At 58.3% G+C, this 21560-nt stretch overlaps 1 protein-coding gene across 1 annotated transcript in view; it reads right to left on the bottom strand.

The window, feature by feature from the left end:
• RAB10 (RAB10, member RAS oncogene family) overlaps positions 1 to 9729 on the bottom strand; it is a 47557-nt gene extending 37828 nt beyond the window's left edge. Inside the window, exon 1 of the mRNA XM_075750227.1 lies at positions 9137 to 9729. Coding sequence (XP_075606342.1) covers positions 9137 to 9263 — 127 coding nt within the window. The 5' untranslated portion in view covers positions 9264 to 9729. The remainder of the gene's footprint in view (positions 1 to 9136) is intronic.
• Between the last annotated feature and the right edge of the window lie 11831 nt (positions 9730 to 21560).

The following is a 21560-nucleotide window of genomic DNA, read 5'->3' as shown; positions in this document are numbered from 1 at the left end:
GTCCTGCCACATTCAGATGCAGTTTCTTATTTTCGTTCGCCCCAGTTACAGAAGGAGCCTAGAAAGCTAGCCCAGGCTCACAGTTCTGCTTCTAATGAGCTAGTTATGCTAAAGGAGTCCCATTCCAGAAAAGGGAGGGAAGCAGATAAGACGCAGACTGCAGCAAGCCTTGGAAGGCGTGAAATTAATATTGCTACCTAAGGAACTGGAAACATCTAGATACTGCAACCAACATTTTCAACTTTTTTTAATTATCAAACTTCAAGCATTTTCTATAGATCTGCAATAGTAAAATAGTTTAAGAAATGCAATCAAGTTAGTTACCTATAGAGAAGTCAGCTGCCCATAAGATTCGGTGGTGAGAAGGAAGAGGTAACATGCCCATGGTCAGAAGGGCATGAGGGATGCCACTTGCACGTCAACAGGTTAATTTGTATGTCTGACATTAATAACTGAACATCTGAAGTAAAACATAAAATCACCTTTACTCTAGAAGACTAAAATGCCGGCGAGACCAAGTTAAGACGTAACCATCTCAGAGGGCAGAATAACTTTTTATTGGGGACCAGGTACATACCGTGCAGCGAATGCTGCCATGAAACACACACAAGAGCTCCATCTCATAAGCCACAGATGACACAACTTGACCAGACCAGCTTTAGTGAACCTTCTGATAGCCTTGTAAATCAAAGGACAGGCAACTAAGTGTTACCGTACCCTGACCTAAAATGGGTAAACACCTGACGTTATCACAGTACTACCCACCTTCATAACCACATCTTTGAAGGGTTCTGAAGCTCAGATCTTGGGCCAAGATGGCCTCCCACTGAGGATGATATTTTCATCAATGATAGAGACAGTGGGATCGAGTGCGTCCTTAGCAGATTTGCTGATGACACCGAGCTGGGTGGTGGGTCAACACACTGGAGGGAAGGGATGCCATCCAGAGGGACCTGGACAGGCTGGAGAGACCATGTGAACCACATGAAGTTCAACAAGGCCAAGGGCAAGGTCCTGCACGTGGGTCAGGGCAATCCCAAGCACAACTCCAGGCTGGGCAGGGAATGGATGGAGAGCAGCCCTGAGGAGAAGGACTGGGGCTTTTGGGGGACGAGAAGCTCCCCATGAGCCGGCAAGGTGCGCTGGCAGCCCAGAAAGCCACCCGTGTCCTGGGCTGCGTGTCCAGCAGCGTGAGCAGCAGGTCGAGGGAGCGGATTGTGCCCCTCTGCTCCGCTCTGCTGAGACCCCCCTGCAGTGCTGCGTCCAGCTCGGGGGTCCCCAGCACAAGAAGGACACGGAGCTGTTGGAGCCAGGCCAGAGGAGGCCACGGAGATGCTGCGAGGGCTGGAGCACCTCTGCTCTGGAGACCTCAGGCTGAGAGAGTTGGGCTGGTTCAGCCTGGAGAAGAGAAGGCTGCGGGGAGACCTTGGAGCCCCTTCCAGTCCCTGCAGGGGCTCCAGGAAAGCTGGAGAGGGGCTGGTGCCAAGGGCAGGGAGGGACAGGCCAAGGGGAATGGCCTGAAGCTGCAGGAGGGGAGATGGAGATGGGATGGGAGGCAGCAATCCTTCCCTGGGAGGGTGCTGAGGCCCTGGCCCAGGGTGCCCAGAGAAGCTGTGGCTGCCCCTGGCTCCCTGGCAGTGGTCAAGGCCAGGTTGGATGGGGCTTTGGGCAACCTGGGCTAGTGGAGGGTGTCCCTGCCCATGGCAGGGGATTGGGACTGGATGGGCTCGGAGGTCCCTTTCAACCCAAACCCGTCGGGGATTCGATGATGATGATCACAGCCCTGTCAGACTGTGGTACTACAGGAACTCCCAGTACGTAAAGCAGCACGCCACACCAGACCCACATTATCAGGCAGAGACTGTTTCCAGCACACCCCCCCAATCCAACAACTGCTTCAGTGTATCTGGTATCTGTAGAGCTAATCTAAATATGAAAGAACACGAGTTTGAAAAGCATCCTTGAGGAAAAAGCTGTACTGGTATGGATGTCAGCGTAGGTATTCCATACTTAATGGCAATCAAGCAAGCAGGCCTCTCAGGGAGCATTAAGTCAGATTTTGGAAATGCAAGACACAAATGGGTATTTCTCCAGGTTACAGAGTATAATACAGTCACAATCCCAGTGGGAAAGCAAGCCTTGAGTTGTTTTAGCTACAGAAAAGAACAAAAACACGCATAGACTTCTAGCTGAACCCACGCAGAAAAGAAAAACCCACACAGTTAAGTTGTACCGAAACACTAAACATTCAAGGCTTGCAGCAGCAGCAGCTCCGGCCCCTTTCCTGTTCCCCCAGGGCCAGACAGGGAATTCCCACAGCACAGGGAATCTGACAGGCTCGTTTCCCACAAAGCATTTCTGAAGTACCTTACCCCTCGCAAGGGTTACACAAAATCAACACTGGCTGAAACCCTTCTCCACGTGTCATCGGAAGGTCACATACCAAAACTGGCACCGGCTGCCACTGCCAGGGGAATCTGTGCAACCTGCTCTCATCCAATGTCTTTCCCGGGCGTTTCTGAGCCCCAGGCAGGATGAAGTTTCCTGGCAGGATCAGCCCACTCCCAGTCACCATCCTTCCCGAGATTCTCCGGCTCTTCCCTCCACGACGCTGCTAACAAGCAAGAACACGCTGCCCTTGCACAGCTCCAGAAAGGAGGAGGACAAGAGCAAGCTGTTGCCACCCCAACGGTGGAGGCAGCCCACACCCTGCTCCCGAGGGCTGCCAGGAGCAGGTACAGCCAGCGCGGCCTGCCAAGACAAAACCCCACACATGCAGCACCGCTGGACTACAGGCAGCAACATCTGCTTAGCACAAGCTAAAAAAACTCCTTCAAGTCCAGGTTATTTTTTTTTCCTACCCCTGATGAGGTATTTATCACTAAACTCCCAACCAATCCTCTAATTAAATATTAATATTTAATGGTAGAAAAGATTAAGCATTTTCTCAAGATAAAGAGAGGGGAGTACCAAATTTTTATTTTGAAAGAGGTAGTTCAAGAATTCAAGAGGAAATAATTTCTCTGTACCCCCCGGTTGCACTTATCACGCAACAAGGCACTAAAAAATAGTCCTTGGTTGCTAACATCCCTGCTTACCAGTTCCCGAGCAAGTTTTCTACCAACGTCAACAGGCATTTCATTTGGTCTTGTAAAATTCAAGAGCAGACCATGGATTATTCGGACAGCCTGTCACAAGTGACAGGCCCACGCTCTGAATCTGAAACGCTTTACCCTAGAAAACATTAGCAACTTCATCCTCTCTTTATCTTTGCCACTTACTGTTGAAGCGACAGATGAGTCTCCTCCTGGACACAGCAGCAGCCAACCTCCACGTGCTCCTTCCCATTCGTCTCCACGTCTTCTGATCATACTTAGCACATTTAGGCAACAGCTGCCTATTAGTTTCAGTTGAACATAAATAGCATGTCAGTACAAGGACAAACAGAAAACGGAGCAGCAGGGCTACATGTCCTGTGCTGCCACCGCACAGGTATGTGCCCGAGGAAGGAGTTCAGCAGCGTTCTCACCCTTCGCAACTGTTTTTGCCCTGAGGCAGTGACAGCAGCAGCGCAGGGAGAGAAGCGAGCCCAGTTTAGGGTTTGTTCCAGGGAGGAGGGAACATTAGGCACTGGCACTGCTGCCAAGTGCTTTGTATCGTGGAACTGCAACCCTAAAAGTGAATTTTCAGTATGAGTGCCACCTATTTCGGTGCTTCCATGTCCCCAGATGCCCTATGCACTCTGCCAGTGGAGATTTACATGGTAACATAAGACGCCAGATCAGGGAACTGATCCAGCTCAGCTGAGAAATAGCTGTTTAAAAAAAAAGTTTCCAGCCAGCTCAGTTCCTCAGCTCTTCACCACAGAGCTATCCACACACTTCTCATCCGCACTGCGAGGCATGCACAGGCAAAACTGCTGCTCATCATCCATGGCCCTAGACTAAAAAAAGCCAAAACCCCAAACACCCTCAGCCATACTGTATGACACCCTAAGTCCAACTCGCTCTGTAACCCTTCTCCTGGGCATCCCAGCAGACAGAGGTGAGGAGAACCCTCTCCCCAGGCCAAAGAATACTTGTTCAACCTCTGGCAGCCATGAGCCAAGGGGATTCCCAAGCTCAAGACCACATCCAGAGCATCATGTCTAACAGCCACCCGTGGATCGCTTCAATTTTCTACTTTCATTCTTAACTCATTTATATTTTCCCCTCCAAAACTTCCCGTAACAGCAAGCTTTACAGCTCAATTACCAGCTATATGTAGAAATGATTTTTGCATCTCTTGCTGCCTGATGATTTCTGGACCCCATGTCATGGAAATGAACAGGAGCTGGGGTGGGGTTTTTGTTGGGGGGGCTGGATGGTTGGTTGGGTTTTTTCCTAATTTACCTGCTCCATGCCAGGAGTCAAGCACAGACTGAACCCACAGCCTGGGCACAACATATACAAAACTCAAAGTTGTTCGTTGCTCCTACAAGCCAACAAGCTATAGATACGAGACCAAAAAAAAGAATACAAGGAAAAAGTAAGCCAGTACTCTCAACTGCTGTAGTAATACTCTTTTTTTTCGGACCCCAGAAACTACTTGGTTTTCCACCTTCATTGCAACCACCGTACAGCTAAAAGCGTTTTCACAATTCAAAACATAATTTCTACCCAGCTTGTTTTCCCACAATCAACGAAGTTTTCCCCCACTCTCTATGTGGGACTCCTTCCTTCCCAGTACTAAAATATCACAATCATGGGCAAACAAATCCGCACAAGATGTATGAAGAAACTTGTTATATTTACTATTTTTAGTATCTGAGGACTTCTTTTAAAAAATTTCCACTGCTTAAATGTAACAATATGCAATGACTCCAAAGCAAGTGCTTAGCAACGCAAAATCGCTTCTAATAAAGGCCAAAGAAATTAAAAAAACCCAAACCTGAGAAAAAAGGATTTAGTCAGAAAGTAGTTTTCATATACCTTTGCATTTAAAACAGTACAGTTTTGCACACTCCTAGCACAGCTTTGGCATCAAGACCTTGCTGTGTTCAGAATAAAATATGGGGTAATCAAACCTCAAAAAATCATACTTTTTCTTCCCTCTTCTTGCATTTGCAGAGTTGCAGTCAGCGTGGGTAACAACCAGGAACACGGCACACAACTGCATCTTTGGTACGGGTTTTAAGATCCACGAAAGCTTTACCTACATCGGCAGCATTTAGAGGGAGTCTCACAATGGTTACATACGCGTTGTTCTCTTGAGCACATTACTAGAGGTAGTCAGATTTCATGGGAAAACATTTTTTTTGTGACTCATCTTAATTTGCATTTTACTTAGTCAAACAATAGCAATTATATGCTTGAGTTCAGTTTTGACATTCAAATTTTCAGACAGACATTCCTGCACGAACAGCACTCCCCATTCGCGTATGCCCAGGCAAAGGGCGGCGCTTTCGCTTCCGACCCTGAACAGCTCCCTGCCGCAGAGCTCCGAGAGAGCATGTTTCAGTGGTTCACTTCAAACCGTCATCAACCTGACACACTGAATGCCAATAAAAGAAATTACTAAAGAAAATTAAGATGTCAAGCATACTTTGACTGGAAGTTACTTATACTAACATTTTTAACCTTAAAAATAAAGAAAATCTGCTGGTGGCATGAGTGGCAGCAGAGAAAATACCAAAATTAGTAGTGTCTGGGGAGAGGGGAGACCAGGTAGAAGTCTGTTTAAGAGAAACCACCAGCACTCAGCGCTTAGGAGCACCAGGGAGCAACACCACTGCCCAGAGGAACAGCTACCACCGACAGACCTGACCCAACTGTGGAGCACAACTGAAAAGTCACCGCAATTTCTCCAGAAAGATACCATAAAAATGATTTTTGCACCAGAGAATTACTGAAGAGCTATTAAAAATAAGAATGGTTTGTGATAGACTAAGTCTTCGGTAATTTATTCCCTTTCTACCTGAAAACAGCAACGTAGCATTTGAGGACAAGGCCCCTGCTCTCTGCAGGGAGGTTACGATGACTTAGGGATTCTTGCAGAAGAGCCATCTGGCTTATTTATAGTGCCTCTAGACAGCGTAATGAAATCACTCGCACATGCACCTCATCACATCCAAAAACTTAACTGCTGTTTTAACAGGAAATATTAGATTGAAGTGATTCAAAGTCAAATGTTAGAGAGATTATACTGAATTACATATATAGTAAATTATATCCAGACTTAATCAGTCCTTAAAATGTGTAAAGATTAAAGTAAGTGAATATAAGCTACTAATATGAAGTAGAAATGCATTACTATTGCATCTTCACTTACACATGCAGACAAGCCCTTGGTTTTATGGAATTAAAACACCTCCCACCATAAAAATATATATTTTATATACACGGACTTTGAGACCCACCTTTTCCTATAAAGACCGAACCAGTCCCTGCTTACAGCCAGCAGTACTACTGTATATTTTACATGCTTGACTATCTCAGGTTCTCGGTGGAGTTCAGTGCAAACACAAAAGCATGAATCAGAGCTAACAAGCTACCAAGTGTTACGTTTTTGTTTGGTTTTTTTTAAAATTTAAGGAGAGATTCAGCCAATAAGCCAGTCACCTTCAATGTCATCTGATGTGTACACAAGTGCTTTGGAAATAGTATTTCCTTGTTGCTACAGGTCAAGGACTCCATCTGAGGTTTTTCCTGAAACTCTCCTCTTCCGGCTGCAAAACCAGCCCAAGCTGTGCAGCTACTGCAGCGGGATTTATCGCAGCAGGTACCACCAGGCAAAGCACCTTTCCAGGCTCCGCGTTACGTTCCTGGGTTGCCACCGCTGTCAACACCGCTGCAGCAGAGGAAAACCCGAGAAAGTCTTAATAACTGTAGTTACCAGCGGTAATTTGAGACAACATATTTTCAGACAGATTACTCAATAGCTTTGTTGCAATAATGCGGAGAACAACTAAGCGGACAGGTGTTTTAACCCAGGTCAAGATTCTTCCTTCACGGATGGGCTGCTTTTTAAAGGTGCTAATGCAGAGTCTCCCTTTCAACTGACACCTCTTGCATGGGACACTTTCCCAGGAGGTTTCCTCATTAACCATTTACTTACAGAAGAACTAAGGAAACAATACATTTAAGACATCTTTGGGCCGTTAAGCACCCGGAATTCAGCACCACACAGAAAATCTGTTTGTACCCCAAAACCTGCTAAACTCTACCATGCAGACACAAGTCTGACACACTCTAAGACACCAAGTAGTCATCCAGCGGTGCTCACTGCTACCGTAACTAGACATTTAGTTCAGAATCTAGGAAATAAAACCTGTTTGCCTTCCAGCATACATGTACTACAAACAGTTTATGTACTCCCGAAATAAATACCTACTGGTCTAAATTGGCGTGACTCTTCAGAAACGCTTCCAAACTCTGCACGTGCACACTTGCTACTAAACCTGATGATGCTCGAATGCTCAAAAACTGCAGTTAGACCAAGAACTAATACTAATTACTGAATTACTAATTACTAAAAACCACCAATCACTAAAAGCACAAGTCCTCTGGAGGAAGAGCCACCATATACATGCTGGCTTCTTAACTAAGGCGTTGACTATTTTTAACTTTGAGAATTGAAATAAACCTTCCCAGCAAATTCAGAAAGCAACAAACGCCATGTGATCCAGGCGAGAATTTGCCAAGCAGCGCAGAATTACGCTACAGCCACAGCGGCAAAATAAATACAGCCTTCAATAGTCAAGGTATGCGCCGTTAAGAAAGGAGATAAAGTGACCGTCACACACAGCCCCCAAAAACATTTAAGCAAACCCGAGTTGAGGCTCAAAGAGCTTTTAGACAACAGCTGTGCCTTGACACTTAGTTGTCCCAGATAGGCTTTCTTTCACTTTAAATTACCCAAGGCTTGCTTAAGAGCATCTTTTTATGTCCCGTAGCCTGAGCTGCAATTTTTAGGGCGACGTTTCAACACTGATGAGGAAGTACACAGGAGCGTACTTACACCTAGCACTATAATTTACACTGATACTCTTTGTTCTCCTACCCTTGGTGAACAGCTGTATGGCCAGTCGTTTAAGGGATTTATATCAAGCACAAAAAGCCAGATCCAACTCAACACACACACCCCTTGCAAAGGGTATGTGTTTTCCAGATGTGTGGTAGGTATCTGCACAAGTGACAAGAGTGGGTACTGCAAGAAAGAGTGGAGGCGTGAATTCTCTTAAACTGCCAGAGTCAGTCACCAAGAAGGTTAGAAGCTGCTGACCTGAACTCTTCATCTGCAAAACAAGACAGCGTTGGGGAAAAGAACAATAAAATTCTCTGATAAACCTAGGGAGAAAGGATGTTAGGTACAAGGCCTGTCTTGCAGCGTAGATTAAATAGAAAGAGGAAAACCTGGGAAAATACACGGCTCTCCTTCACGATGTCGAAGGAACTATCGTAGCCAGGAGCCGCACACCAAGGCAGGGCTGAAGTCAGCTTTGCCAGAAGCCCAGCGGCTCACTCACGAACGAGGGAAGGACAGCTTTGTTGGGTGAGAAAACAGACCCCACCCACAAGTGTAATCATTTCTGCTAAGCCACATCAATAGCGGTGAAGGTTCTGTGCAGGGATGGCAACCCCACCTCCCTCCTGCGTGCAGGGCAGACAGAGATTCACCCGTGACGGAAGGAGCCAGGTGGGCTCTGGCTGTGGCTGGCAGAGGCTGGGGGGGGGGACAAGCTGCCAAGGGACCCGCCATGGGAGGGAAGGAGAGGGTCGCTCAGGGTCACCCACAGCGGAGAGAACTGCTGCGCTCAACTGCGGAGAGAAACCCCGTCATTCCTCCCTGCAGCAGAGGCGAAGCCGGTGTCGGGTGTGACCAGGGCGGCCGGTTCCCCGAGGATTTCGCGTCGCCAGCGAGAGCAGAGAGGCGAAAGGAGGGGAGGGGACACGGACACACACAGGGGGTCCCTGGGGGGGCCGCGGGGGCTGACCCGAGGGGACGAAACACGGCCGAAAGCCGCGGGGCAGGGCAGGGAGCGGGGGTGCAGCCAGGGGCCGGGCAGGGCGGCGGAGCCCACCGGAACGGGAGCAGGGGCGGGAGCCGCCTGAGGGGGAGGGCCCGACCCCGGGGGGGGAGCGGGGGAGGCACTGACCGATGGTGGAGATGAAGGTGGTGTTGAAGGCATCGTCGGAGAAGCGGAAGAGCACGCAGGTCTTGCCGACCCCCGAGTCCCCGATGAGCAGCAGCTTGAAGAGCAGGTCGTAGGTTTTCTTCGCCATGGGGAGGCGCGGCGGACACGGCCGCCCGCTCCGGCCCCCTGCTCGCCCCCCCCGCTGCCGCCGCCCTCGCTCACCGGGCGCCCCCGCCGCGGGTCCGCCCGCCCACCCCGGCCGGCAGCACCGGCCGCGCCGCTCGCGAGGGCGGCGGCGAAAGAGGAGGAGGAGGAGGAGGAGGAGGAGGAGGAGGAGGAAGAGGGGGCCCACAAAATGGCTTCCTGGCGCGGGGCGGCCCCGGCGCCTCGCGCGCTCCCCGCGCCGCCACGGGCCCGCTGCTCCTCACGGGGAGGCGGCGGCACCCGGCCGCATAACCCCTCGGCTCGGCGCTGCCCTGCCCGGCCCGGCGCTGCCCGGCGCGGCTTCCCCCGGACGGCGGCGGCGGCGGCGGCTCCTCACAGGCGCTGCCGAGGCTGCGCGCGCCGCTCAGCTAACCGCGCAGGCCTCCAGGCGGGGGCGCGCACGCCCTGACGTCACCGCGCGCGCGCCCCTGGCGGCAACGGGGCTGCAAGGGGGATGGCGGCGCGCGCGCCCGCGGCCCGCCGCAGAACCCCGGCGTGGTGACGCCACCGGGCGCTCGCGGCCGCGCGCCGGGGCGGGGCCTGAGGGGGCGGCGGCTCCGCCTTCCCACCCTTGCTCCGGCCGGCCGCCGCCGGAAGGCCCGCCTCCCCGCCGTGCTCGCCGGGCTCCCATTGGGTGCCCTCGCCTGCCAGTCTCGCCTCCTCCGGGGTGACGTCACGGCGGGGCAGGGCACGAGCACGACCCTCGGCGGGGGGGCGGGGCCGGGCGGGGCCGAGGCTGCCCCCTGGCGGCTGGGCGGGGTGGGGGGGCGCCGGGCCCTGAGGCGGGGGGGGGGGTCTCGGCCCGGCCGCGGTGCAAGTGCCCGGGCCCGGCAGCCCCTCCGCGGTGTGCCCAGGCCCGCCGGCCCCCGCAGGGACCCTCCTCTGCAGCCGGCGGCCTCCCCGGGCCCGGGAGCGCCCGCCCCGGCCGAGCCCCACGGGGCCGCCTGCGGCTCAGGCTGCAGCCTCCGGGCCCGGCCCGGCAGGCCTGGGCCCCGGCCCCCCGGGAAGGCGAGGGGCGGTAAGCACAGCCCCACAGCGGCCGCCCAGCGCCGGCTGGGGACGGGCACCGCCGGGGGCCCCAGGCCGTAGCGAGACCCGGAGCTGACAGCCTGGCAGCTCCCGCGAGCGGCTGGAGCACAGGGCCCTGTGCCCGCGGCGTCCCGGGCGGCCTCGTGCGGGCTCTGCCAGAAATCGGGAGCGAGAGCTGGACGAAGCGACGGGCTGGAAGCGGGTGGCACGGGGACTCGAGTCGCGCTGGGAGCCCCGGTGCCTCCTGCACGACCCGTGTTCGCAGCGGGCCCGGGCGGCTGCACGGCGGGCGTGGGGTCAAACTGCCACGGACGTGAGGATAATTCCCGATGGCTGCTCGGGGCGTTCGGCCGCAGCTCCCGCTCTTACCGGGCGGGAGAGGAAACCCTCCGGTAAGAGCCAAGCCGCAGAGTCCCCGCCGAAGCCACCTGAAACGCCCCATCGCGGGGGGCTGCTGGAGACCCCGTCGCTTCCGCGTGGGGAGGAGCAGCCCTTCCCAAACGAGCGAGCGCTCGCACACGGTCGAACCCAAGCTGTCCCGCAGCGCGATCCAGCACGCTGCCAATTGCAATTCGCGTACATAATGAAGCGTTCCGCCATCAGGAATTTCCCACTGTTTGCAGGGTGAGTTACCTCAAAAGGTTTAATGGAGTGGTAGCCCTCCCACCCGGCCCCTCCCAAAGCACCGCGTAGCACGTCTCTGAAGACAGACGCCGGGGTTTCTTTCCCTTCCATTCTGATTTCTCAGCCTTCACGGTTCCCGCTTGCAGGCATGTTTCCCCCGCGGTGAGTGGGGTTCAAGCCTCTGTCTCTAGAAACCTTGAACTCTCGCGGCAGGTTCTCTCCGGGAGCTGACGCAGCAGATAGGGCAGGAGTTTGCAGCTTCACAAGGCAGGTTTATTTTTAGCGCTTTGCTAGATCAGTGTAAGGGCACAGTACGAAACGCTTCCTGTCTACGACTGAGCAGATAAGGAGAAAAACTTCCATGGAGAGCTCCGCGGCGAAGGCACTGCCACAGATACCGACCGGGGACCCACGGGCAGGCGGCTCCCAGTCGCTCCCCAAGGGTTTATCAGCAGAAGCGCATCGCTAGATGTTTGCCCCCATGTTTAGAATAACCTTTTGTCCTAGAGAGTTTGTTAAGGGACTTCAAAGAAGTTTATCCTTGAGGATCCTAGAGAGGAAGCAATACGAAATCTCGCAAATCCCACTGCAAACAAGACAGAGTATTTTCTGTCTGACACCTAGGACTGACCCTGACGTTAAATGTTACCCCCTGACGGAACCAATCCCGCAGGAGACACCCCACCAAGGATGAGGACACACTTGCTTAGCAAGTCCCTGTCAGGAGACCATCGCTACAGGGCTGGTAGATTCGCGGAAGTCCAGCGAGAGGTGGAGCGGTTCTCACAGCTCTCCCCACCAAATCCTCCCGAGGATCTTCTGTCCTGGTCTCAAGAGGGCACTGATCTGGTGTGACGAGGGGTAGTGCCCGAACGAGGAGGAATGGGGTGGAAGGGGAGAGCCGGCAGGACCTGGCAGCCCCTCCCCGGCTGTCGGACCCCCGCTTGCCAGGAACAGCTGAGCAGCGGGGAGGTTGCAACACCGCGCCACAGATGCATGCCCTCCAGATCTCGCCATGGGGAGGGGAAAAGTGAATCACAAGCAAGTTGTGCAACAGTATTTGAGTTTGCGGAGGTTTGCTTGAGGAGAGCGGCAACATGCTAGGCTTGCTGGTTACTCAAATCCTCTCACAAAGCAGGACCCAGCCCGTGGTGTGCGCAGGGATGGAAGAGATCTTTGTCACCCAGGAGGCAGCCGCAGCGAACAAGCAGCTTTGTTTTCTCCAACTCCTCCCCCAGCCAAGGCATGGACCGGGACTTGGCCGCTCGGCCGCAGGCACGGGTCGGGCCATCTGAGGAGGTTCTGCTCCCACTGTTTCTTGGTTCCTCACCTTGAGGGATGAGCTCCCGCGGAGCCCTCCAGCACAGACCCTCCCAGCCCTCGGCCACCTGCAGCTCCCACCGCTTCAGGAACGGCCGGAACCCAAAACTTGTGTAAGGAGAAGAGCCCCGGCGGAGCTGGTTGTCTGAGGAGGAACAGAAAAGGGGTACAAGTTGCTCCACCTGCTGCCCTACGATGCCGTTCCCCTTAGCAGCGGTGACCGCAGCGTGGTCCGTGCTGCGAGTACCCCTGTGCCAGACCAGAACTCCAGCCACCCCTCCGGCTGCAGGCACATGCGGCACCCAGCTGCCTTTTTGGTTCTGCTGTTTTGTCAGGGGAGCTCAAATGAATACCAAACTATACCTGGGATCTGCGTGAATTTTTTGGAAGACCCCTGGGGAGCCCAATAGAAGAAATACACTTTGTCAGAAAGATGAATTCCCAAGACGGGGAAGTGAAAGAGATGCAAGGAGCGTCCCCCGCACTGCTTTTCTCTTTTGCAGCCACTTGCGTACGTGGTGTTGGGTCTCACCAGGCTTCCCAGCCACCCTCCTGCCTCCAGCTGATCTGCGCAGCCAGAGCGAGCAGCTTCTGAAAAGGCCCCAGGCCGGTGTTTGGGGCAGCTCCTACCACCGCTGCAGCGGGGTCGGGCTTTCACCAGCTTGGATCACACTTCCCAGCCTCTTACCCCATCTGCCTCCCAGGCAGGGCTGTGGTGGACAGCCAGAGGAGAGGAGGAACAAGAACGGCAGCTCCACGTCCGTCCCTGAAACAGGGACCCTCTCCCCCGTTTTCCGTTCCAGCTGGCACCACCCCGTTGGGAGCAGAAGGGCTTGGTCAGCACTTCCAGGCGCAGGGAGGATGTAAAGGTCACGCAGAGCCCGGCGCGCCTTTGGCAGAGGGCTCGGTGTGCCGGGCACGGCTCTTATTTCTGCACAGTCACCTCGGCTCGGCTTCTGGCGAGGCAGTGCCAGCGCGGGCGGCTCGGCAGGGCTCTGCCCAGCAGCGGGCAGCGTGCTTGGACGTGTCCGAGGAGCTTTCTGCCCTCGGCGCTGCCCGGTGCGGCTCTGCGCAATGCGACGGGGCAGACCTTGGCCGTGCTTTTATGGGTTTAATGCTTCAGGCCCTCGGTGTTCCCGTGCCTCTGCCCCCCCCAGGACAGCCGCCCCCCTCGAGAGGTTCAGACCCGTCGTCTGCTGCCAAAAGTTTCTGCCCTCCGGTTGCAGCACCGCTCGCTTATGGCAATGCTGGGTCATGATCCCACGCTGCCGGCGAGCGGGGGAAGAAGCTCCGCATTGTTGTCGTCAGTGCTTTGCAGAGCCAGTCACTGCCTTGTTTTCTAAGGGTTTTCACCAGGGAGCGGAGCAGCGATTAGAACAAGGGACTGAGAAGCGGCGATTGCCGGCTCGCTGCCGCCGCTGAATGATGCTTTGACCTCCGGCAAGCGGCAGCACCGCTTTCCCCCCGGTGCCCGGGGACTCGCCATGTACCTGGCGCGGAGGCAGCGCCGCCTCCCCCCATTCCTTATTCTTTGTGGAGCAGCTTGAGGTCACTGAATGAAGGGCTGCCAAGAAGCGCGTTAACGATAAATAAGTAGTTACCTGCAAAGGAAGATGAATTTATTCTGCTTACGGGGGGGGGTTGGAGGGATCTCGGGGGGAGCGTGGGAACGCCCCAGTGCGTTTGTTCAGCGCTGTACAACCACAGCTCTGCCTCTTTCAATTACATCTTGCCAGCAGATTATTAAATCCTTTAATCTCTGAGCAATGATGCTGATCTAGTTGCCTTACAGACATTGCTCACACCACATCTGTTGAAAACCCGGATCCGAGATAAAAGCCTGGAGCCTCCCACGTGGTTGCCAGCCATCCCTTTTCCCCCCCTTTCAGCTCCCGCGGGACGACAGCAGAGATGGAAAGAGGGACGGTGGGGCACAGCCTGGGGCTGCGGGACCTCGGCAAGCGGCTGTGGAGTTCTCCCAGGTGACGCAGGAGTCGGGGCAGAGCCGGGACACGGCTCGGGGGCTGCGGACGAGGGGCATCGGGCAGGTGTGGGCTCCCGGCCCGCAGCCCCCAAAGCTGGGCAGGGCTGCAGTTCCTTCCAGCCCCCTGTTAGTGTGGCAGGTGATCGGCAAAGCGGCACAGGATACCACTGAGCCATCCAGCCCCGCATCCCAACGGGATTCATCCTCTGGGGCCGTGTCAGAGGGTCTTCTCCTCGAGGGCAGCCACAAGGGCCTGCAGGAGAGGCAGCGCTTTGCAACAGCTTTTGTTCCTCATCTGCCGCTCGTCAGGAGATGCCACTCATCACTCCCCCCCGCTGTTTCAAGCATCTGGGGGTCGTTTGGAAAATTGGTGTTTCCCTTTAACGACACGCCTGTGGATGGGAAGATGTTGGAGCTCTGCGCCCCAAGCTGGCTCCCGTTCCGCCGCTGCCATCTAATTATAGAGGAGTCAGCTGCCGGCAAACTGATCCATCCTAAATCCAGGCTTAGCGTGAGATGCGCTTGCCCCTCCAACTCCCCGCTTCGATATGGGGTGAATCTTGCACCGGAGCGATTCCCTGGCTGCCTCCCCGGGTGGCTGTGGGAGCTCCCCTGTCCCTGCCCTCCCGTGCCGTGCCCGGGCTCGCTCTGCTGCACTACGAACGCTCAGGTCACAGCCCGAAAAAGCCAGAAAACCTCTGATCTCACCCCAAGGGGTGGCTGGAGCCCCAGGCCATGGCTGGTCAGCACCGGGGATGCTCCTGGCTGCCACCTGCGGTCCCCATCAGCAGAGCTTGCCATGCCCTGCTCCTGGCTCCCCCACCCACCCTGCGGTGCCCCTGCCGCTTGCGCTGCCTCTTCCCACGGGTGTCGGGGGGTGGCGGCAGCCTGGTGCTGCCCGCAGGGGCCCGGGGGGATGGCCGGGAGCCGTTTCATCCTCCAAACCCCGTCCGGGGAACCTGGCTTGCTGTGCGTGGGTGTCTGGGGAGGGAAGGAGGCGTTTGCAGCGCAGATCAGGAGGAGCTGAAGGCTCGTTCCCAGATATCTTTCTCAGAAGCGGCGTGACTCTCAAGTCACAGAGAAACAGGAAGGTGTCCCGTGCCGAGAGGGGAGACATGACGGGGGTGGCAGCAGGGCACCCCAGAGCCGGGTGGCCTTTGCTCTCGGAGAGGCTGCGATGGGCGGCCGGAGCAGCTCCAGGTCCTGAGGAGAAGAGACCAGGCAAACATCAGCCGGTTGAAGCACCGGGCAGCCCTTGGGCGAACGGCCGAGCTGCCCCCGGCTCCGGCTGCTTGGCCGCAGAATGGGGCTCAGCCGGGGGTGCTGGGGGGCAGCTCAGCCGGGGATTTGGGACGGGCGGCTCCTTGGGCACCCGCCACGCTCCCCGGCAGCGCCAGGAGGAGAGGAGCAGGCAGAGACTCTGCTGCCTCACAAGTTCCCCCGCCAGTGACCCGGCGTGTTGGAACGGGGACGGCACGAGGGGAGCGGGGAGCACGTGGCGGATGAGGAGTGACGCAAGCAGACGGGGATATGGCCGAACGGAACCGCAAAACTGCCGCAGAGGAGGGAAACGGGGAAATAAATCCGGTGGATCTCTGGGAATGCTGGTGAGCTGGTTTTGGGGGACAGCAGCCAAATGCCTGCTGGACCCCCAGGGTCCCTTTCCCCTGTAGCAGCCAAGAGAAGAAAGCTGAGAGTGAGAAGGGCCATCGGTGGGGGGCAAGAGAGAGGATCCAGCCTCTCAGCTCTGCCCCAGCTGGGGACAGCATCACGCAGGGACGTATCCTGTCCCCGTCAGGGAGGACGGGCTTTTCTCCGGGGCTGGTCCGGCTGAACCCAATACCAGTTAGTCAAACTTGAAGAAAAAGCATAAGGAATGTCAACCCAATGCTGCCAGCACGGAGACGGTTGTTCCTGCTCCCAGCCTGTGTGCTTCTATGGTCCCCGCAGCAGCATCCGCAGAGGGCTGAGGTCCCCCAGGGGACACTGGTGCCTCAGCACCCCGCCGGCTCTGGCAGGACTCTGCCCAGAGGACGTTCGTTGAGCCCCAGCACCATTTTTCTGGCGGCAGTCAGGGTAGGAGGGTTTTGGCCGCCTGGGCGTGCTCCCGCTGCAACCTTGGTTTGTGCAAAGCGACGGCGCGACGGGGCTGGGCAGTGGCAGCGAGCCGCGCTGAATGGCACCGGGACCTGGGAATGAGGGACCGTGAGGATGATGATGAGCCGAGCAAGAGGAGGTGGAGGCCAAGTGCCATCAGCCCTGTTCTGCATCCCAGCCCCAAGCTGAAGCTGCGATCGGAGCAGCTTTGAGACAGCCTGGGACAGGGTTGTGCCCCGGCCGCCTTTCCCCTTGTGCGCGGCCCCAGCAGAGAGCCCGGGGTGGCCCAACCGCCCCAGAGCCCGCGGTGCTGAAGGGGACGGGACGGGGAGCGCAGGGTCCCGCGAGCGGCAGAGCATCACCACCGAGCTGGGGAGGGTCGGCGAGGGGGTCCCTCCCCTCCCACATCTGCCCGGCTCCGGCTGATGCCGCTGCCCGGGCCAGGCAGCCCCGGGAACCCGAGAGGCCAGGGCAGCCCCTGGGAAGGGCATCGCCAGGTCTCCGGCCAGCACCCGGCGCAGGCAGGGCCCTGCTGCCCGTCCGTCCTTGCTGCCCCGCCGTCGCCGCACCACGGGTGTCGAGCTGGAGGCGGCCGGAGGCTGCGGGCTGTCCATCGCTGCCACCCTCATCGGCACGGCCTCCGGCCTCACTACGAGCGACATTGGCATGATTTGGCCGGAGCCGCTGCCGGAAACCTGCCCGGCTTGGCAGGGCTTCCCTCCTGCTCCTCGTTAATTCCATAACGACTCTGGCCCCACGGCTTTGCCAAGCCTGGGCAGCCCTGGACCCCCGGCCCCAGGAGACGCCTCACCCCGGGGGGCTGCCCCAGGGTGGGGGGTGCCAGGTGTCCCAGCGGCTGGGGGGGACGAAGGGTTGCAGCCCTTCCCGCTCCCCCCGGCCACCCCTGAGGGCTGGGAATTGGCTCATTTGGTGTTTTCCAGCATTTTTCCCAGTGTGGAGCGTCTCCCCGGAGCAGAGCTTGGCTGTGTTATCCATGGGAGCGTGGGGGTCTCGGGGGGCCATAGCCCCTTCCTATCCCATGCCGTGCCGACCGCCGGCACGGCCCCTGGCACGGCCAGAGCAGGGTACCAGCCGCCCCTGCTGCGTCCCTGCCGCCGGCCGCGTGGGCAGCCCCTGCCTTGCCCCACGGCGGCACCGGGGACCTGGCACAGGCAGGGCCTGGGGGGGCCTGGGAAGCCGTGGGGTGGGAAGAAATCCAGGGGGAAACTGCCCCCAGCCCCCCTACGCTGAGCACCCCGGGGTGGCTGGGGACCACCAGTGACCAGGATGGGGCAGAGCGTGGGATGGCCAGGGGTGGCACGGTGTCCCAGCGGTGGCTGCGGTGGCCCAGGGGTGCCAAGATGTCCCAGAGATAGCTGTGGTGTCCCAGAGATGGCCGTAGTGTCCCAGGGTCAGCTACGGTGTCCTGGGTGGGGGGCACAGTGTCCCAGAGGTGACTGTGCTGTCCCAAGGACAGCCTTGGTGGCCCAGGGGTGACCACGGTGTCCCAGGGATGGCTATGGTGTCCCGGCAGTGACCGTGGTGTCCTGGGGTGGCCATGGTACCCAAAGTCAGCCAGATTTCCAAGGGATGGGTACGGCCTCTCAGGGGTGTCTGCGCTGTCCCGACAGCAGCCACCATGCCCGAGGGACGGCTGCGATGTCCTGGGGTGTCCGGGGGACGTGGGCACGTGGGAGAGGAACAGAAAAGCGGAGGCTGCAGGAACCAGGACCCCCCCCAGCCCCCTGCAGTGCCAGCAGCATTTTGGGCTGACCCAGGCCCGCAGTCACACCTCAAATGGCATCCCACCCCCGCGTGCCACCCGGACCCTGTCCCCTGTCCCAGCCAGCCCCGGGATGCTCGGCCCCACCTCGGCCGTGGCGCTGATGCCGGTGCGGTACCCGCAGCGGGTGAGGGAGGGGGCAGCATCCCCGGGGGGCCGTAGAGACCCTCAGACCCTGGGGTCTGGGTGGGAGCGGGGCGGTGCTCCCCTCACCCTGCCCGGGGACCCGCGGGGGGACGGCGGGGCCGTGAGTCACCGCGCGGCTCCGGGACTCACCCTGCACCCCACCCCGTGACTCAGGGCCCGGCAATCCACCCCCACGGGCGCGCGGCCGCCCACGCGTCATCCCACACCGCCAGCCGCACCGGGACATCACCGGCCACGCCACCGGGACCCCCGACCCACACCCCCTCCTCGCACATGGACGGGATAAAGCCGGTGAGGGGGGTCCCCTGGGGCCGCGGTGTGGCCCCCGTACGTATCCCCCCACGGAGCACAGGGTGGGGGGCAGCGGGGGGGCTCAGGGCTCTGCCCCGGCTGCTTTGGGGGCTGCCGTGGGGTGGGTGACCCTGTGCCCCACGGTGCCCCTGCCCACGCACCCCGGGGCTGGCCCAGGAGGGGCACGGTGAGGGTCTGCTGTCCCCCCCCAGCCCCATCGCCCTGAAGGTCAGCCCCGAGGCCACCAGCAGCAGGCTCGGTCGGGTGCTGACACCTGCGGGCGAGGAACCATCCCTACATGGCACCCTGCCCTGCGTGGCACCCTGCCCTGCGTGGCACCGTGTCCCCGCAGTCATTCTGCCCCTGCAGGTCACCACATCCCCATGTCACCGTGTCCCTGCGCGTCACCCCCTCCTCACGTGTCACTCTGTCCTTCTGCGTCCCTGTGCCCCTACGTCACGCGCTGCCTAAATATCACCCCGCTTCCTGCGTGTCACCGCAGCCCAGCCCTGGGGGATTTGGGGCAGGGGGACCGTGGCCGGGGGCTGCAGGGCCACGGTGCCCTTGAACCCATCCACCCTGGGGACACCACTTCAGTGCCACAGGCAGAGCCGGGCGGCACCGGGGTCCCTGCCCCACGGCACAGGGATGTGGGAGGGAGCCAGGGCGAGGGGGCTGCAGCAGGGACTGGACGATCAGACCTGTGCCAGCCCCGGGGGGGGCTGACCCCCACCCGACAGCCATGCCCGTGGCGTGGGGCATCTGCAGGGCCCTGTGCGCAGACCCTCGCCCAGGACGGGACAGGAGACGGGGGGTGGCCCTGGTGCAGACCCCTGTCCCGCGGTGGTGCCGTGGGGCAGTGCCAGGTGGTGACGGATGCCGAGGCGGGGGGGGGGGGGGGGCATGGAGCCAGGGGCATGGCTGCCCCGAGTGCCCGAGGGGAGAGGTGGCATCGCAGCCCGGTGGGACCCCCCGGACACACACGTGGGGTACGGTGCTGCCCGGCCCCACTCTGCAGTCCGGTGTGGGGTATGCCCCAGTCCTGTGGTGCCCTGTCCTCGTCCTCGGGGCAGCCCAGGCCCCAGCAATCACCCCCTCCATAGTCTCCACCACCCCTTCCAGTGCCCCCCTTATCCCTCCTCCACCCCCCGACCCACTCTTCCATCCCCCCATTGCCCCCTCCATTCCCCCTCCATCCCCTCCTATTGCCTCCTCCAGCCCCCTTCCATTCTCCTCCACCCTCCCCACCATCTTCTCCCATCCCCCCTCCATCGCTGCTGCATCCATCATCCCCTCCACTGTCGCTTCCATCCCCCACCATCCCCTCTCCATCCCTTCTCCATCCCCCTCCGCCCTCCCCATCATCTCCACCCCCCCGCATTCCCCCTCCATTGTCCCCCCATCCCACCTCCATCCCTTCTCCCTCCCTCCCTCCGCTGCATCCCTCTCCCCCTCCCCATCACACCCTCCTTTATCGCCTCCATCCCCCTCCGTCGCTGGGCTGTGCCTTTGGGGAGGGGACCCCCCCCCCCCCCAAAGCTCCTCCTGGAGACCGAGGACTTGGATTGCACCAGGCAGTCCTGCGTATGGCAGCAAATACCCTAATTAATTAATTATGGGATAATCTCTGGTTCCGGGGAATGGGCGGCTGCCGAGACTCGATTAACCACGAGAATGTTTAATCTCCCACCGAAGCCCCGGGCTGCCTCTCCTGTAAAGCGCCGGGGATTATTCCCAGCGGGCCGCGAGCGAGCCCATGCAGGGCCACGGCAGCCGGGCCGGGGCTGGCAGAGGGACAGGACCGGGGACCGGGACCCAGAGGCCGGGGTTTGCTGCGGGGAGGGGCAGGCACAGCCCGGGGCAGCCCAGCAACCCCGAAACACTGCAGGGACGGCTGGCAGGGGTGATGCTGCCCTGGCCCCGCAGGAGATGGGGTGGGGGGAGATATCCCTGTTCTGGCTGCCAGGCCCGAGGAAAGAGCTTTGTCCCTGCTGGACTGCTGGGGCTGGGCACCTCCCCCTGCCCTCTCCTGCCTCCCCTATCCTCCATCCTGCACCCTGCATCCCAATCCTGCATCCTCATCACACATGAGGTACCCTGCACCCTGCATCCCGCACTCCAGTCCTGCGTCCTGCAACCCCCATCTTGTGCCCTCCATCCCACACCCAATCCTGCGTCCTGCATCCCACCTCAGGTACCCTGCATCCCACATCCCGGTCCATATCCCACGTCCTGTGCCCTCCATGTCCTGCATCCTGCATCCAACATCATGTACCCCGCACCCCAATCCTGCATCCCACAAAATTACTCTGCTTCCTGCGTACAAATCCCGCAACCCACATCCTGCATCGCAGTCCTGCATCCCACATCACGTACCCTGCGTCCTGCATCCCAGTCCTGAACCCGTATTGCACGTTCTGTACCCTCCCTCAGGCATCTCGATCCCGCATCCTGCATCTCACATCCTGCACCCCTCATCCCACATCCCAATCCTGCATCCCACATCCTGCAACCTGCATCCCGCATTCCATCCCTGCACCCCACATCCTGCATCCTGCATCCCAATCCTTCATCCCAGTCCTGCATCCTGCATCCCAATCCTGTGTTCTGTATCTCACATCCTGCACCCTTCATTCTGCATCCCAATCCTGCATCCCACATCCCAGTTCTGCATCCCACATCCCAGTTCTGCATTCTGTATCCTGCATCCCTGTCCTACATCCTGCATCCTGCATCCCAATCCTGCATTCTTTATCCCACATTCTGCATCCTGCATCCTACATTCTGCATCCTGCATCTCACATCCTGCGCCCTTCATTCTGCATCCCAATCCCGCATCCCACATCCCAGTTCTGCATTCTGTATCCTGCATCCCAATCCTGCATCCCAGTCCTGGATCCTGCATCCTGCATCCTGCACCCCAATCCCGCATCCTGCATCCAGTCCTGCATCCTGCATCCCAATTG

This window comes from Balearica regulorum, chromosome 3 (genome assembly GCF_011004875.1).
Source record: "Balearica regulorum gibbericeps isolate bBalReg1 chromosome 3, bBalReg1.pri, whole genome shotgun sequence".
Classification (NCBI taxonomy): domain Eukaryota; kingdom Metazoa; phylum Chordata; class Aves; order Gruiformes; family Gruidae; genus Balearica; species Balearica regulorum.
The sequence above is the reverse complement of the archived record's forward strand: the minus strand, read 5'-3'. Positions and strand labels throughout refer to the sequence as shown.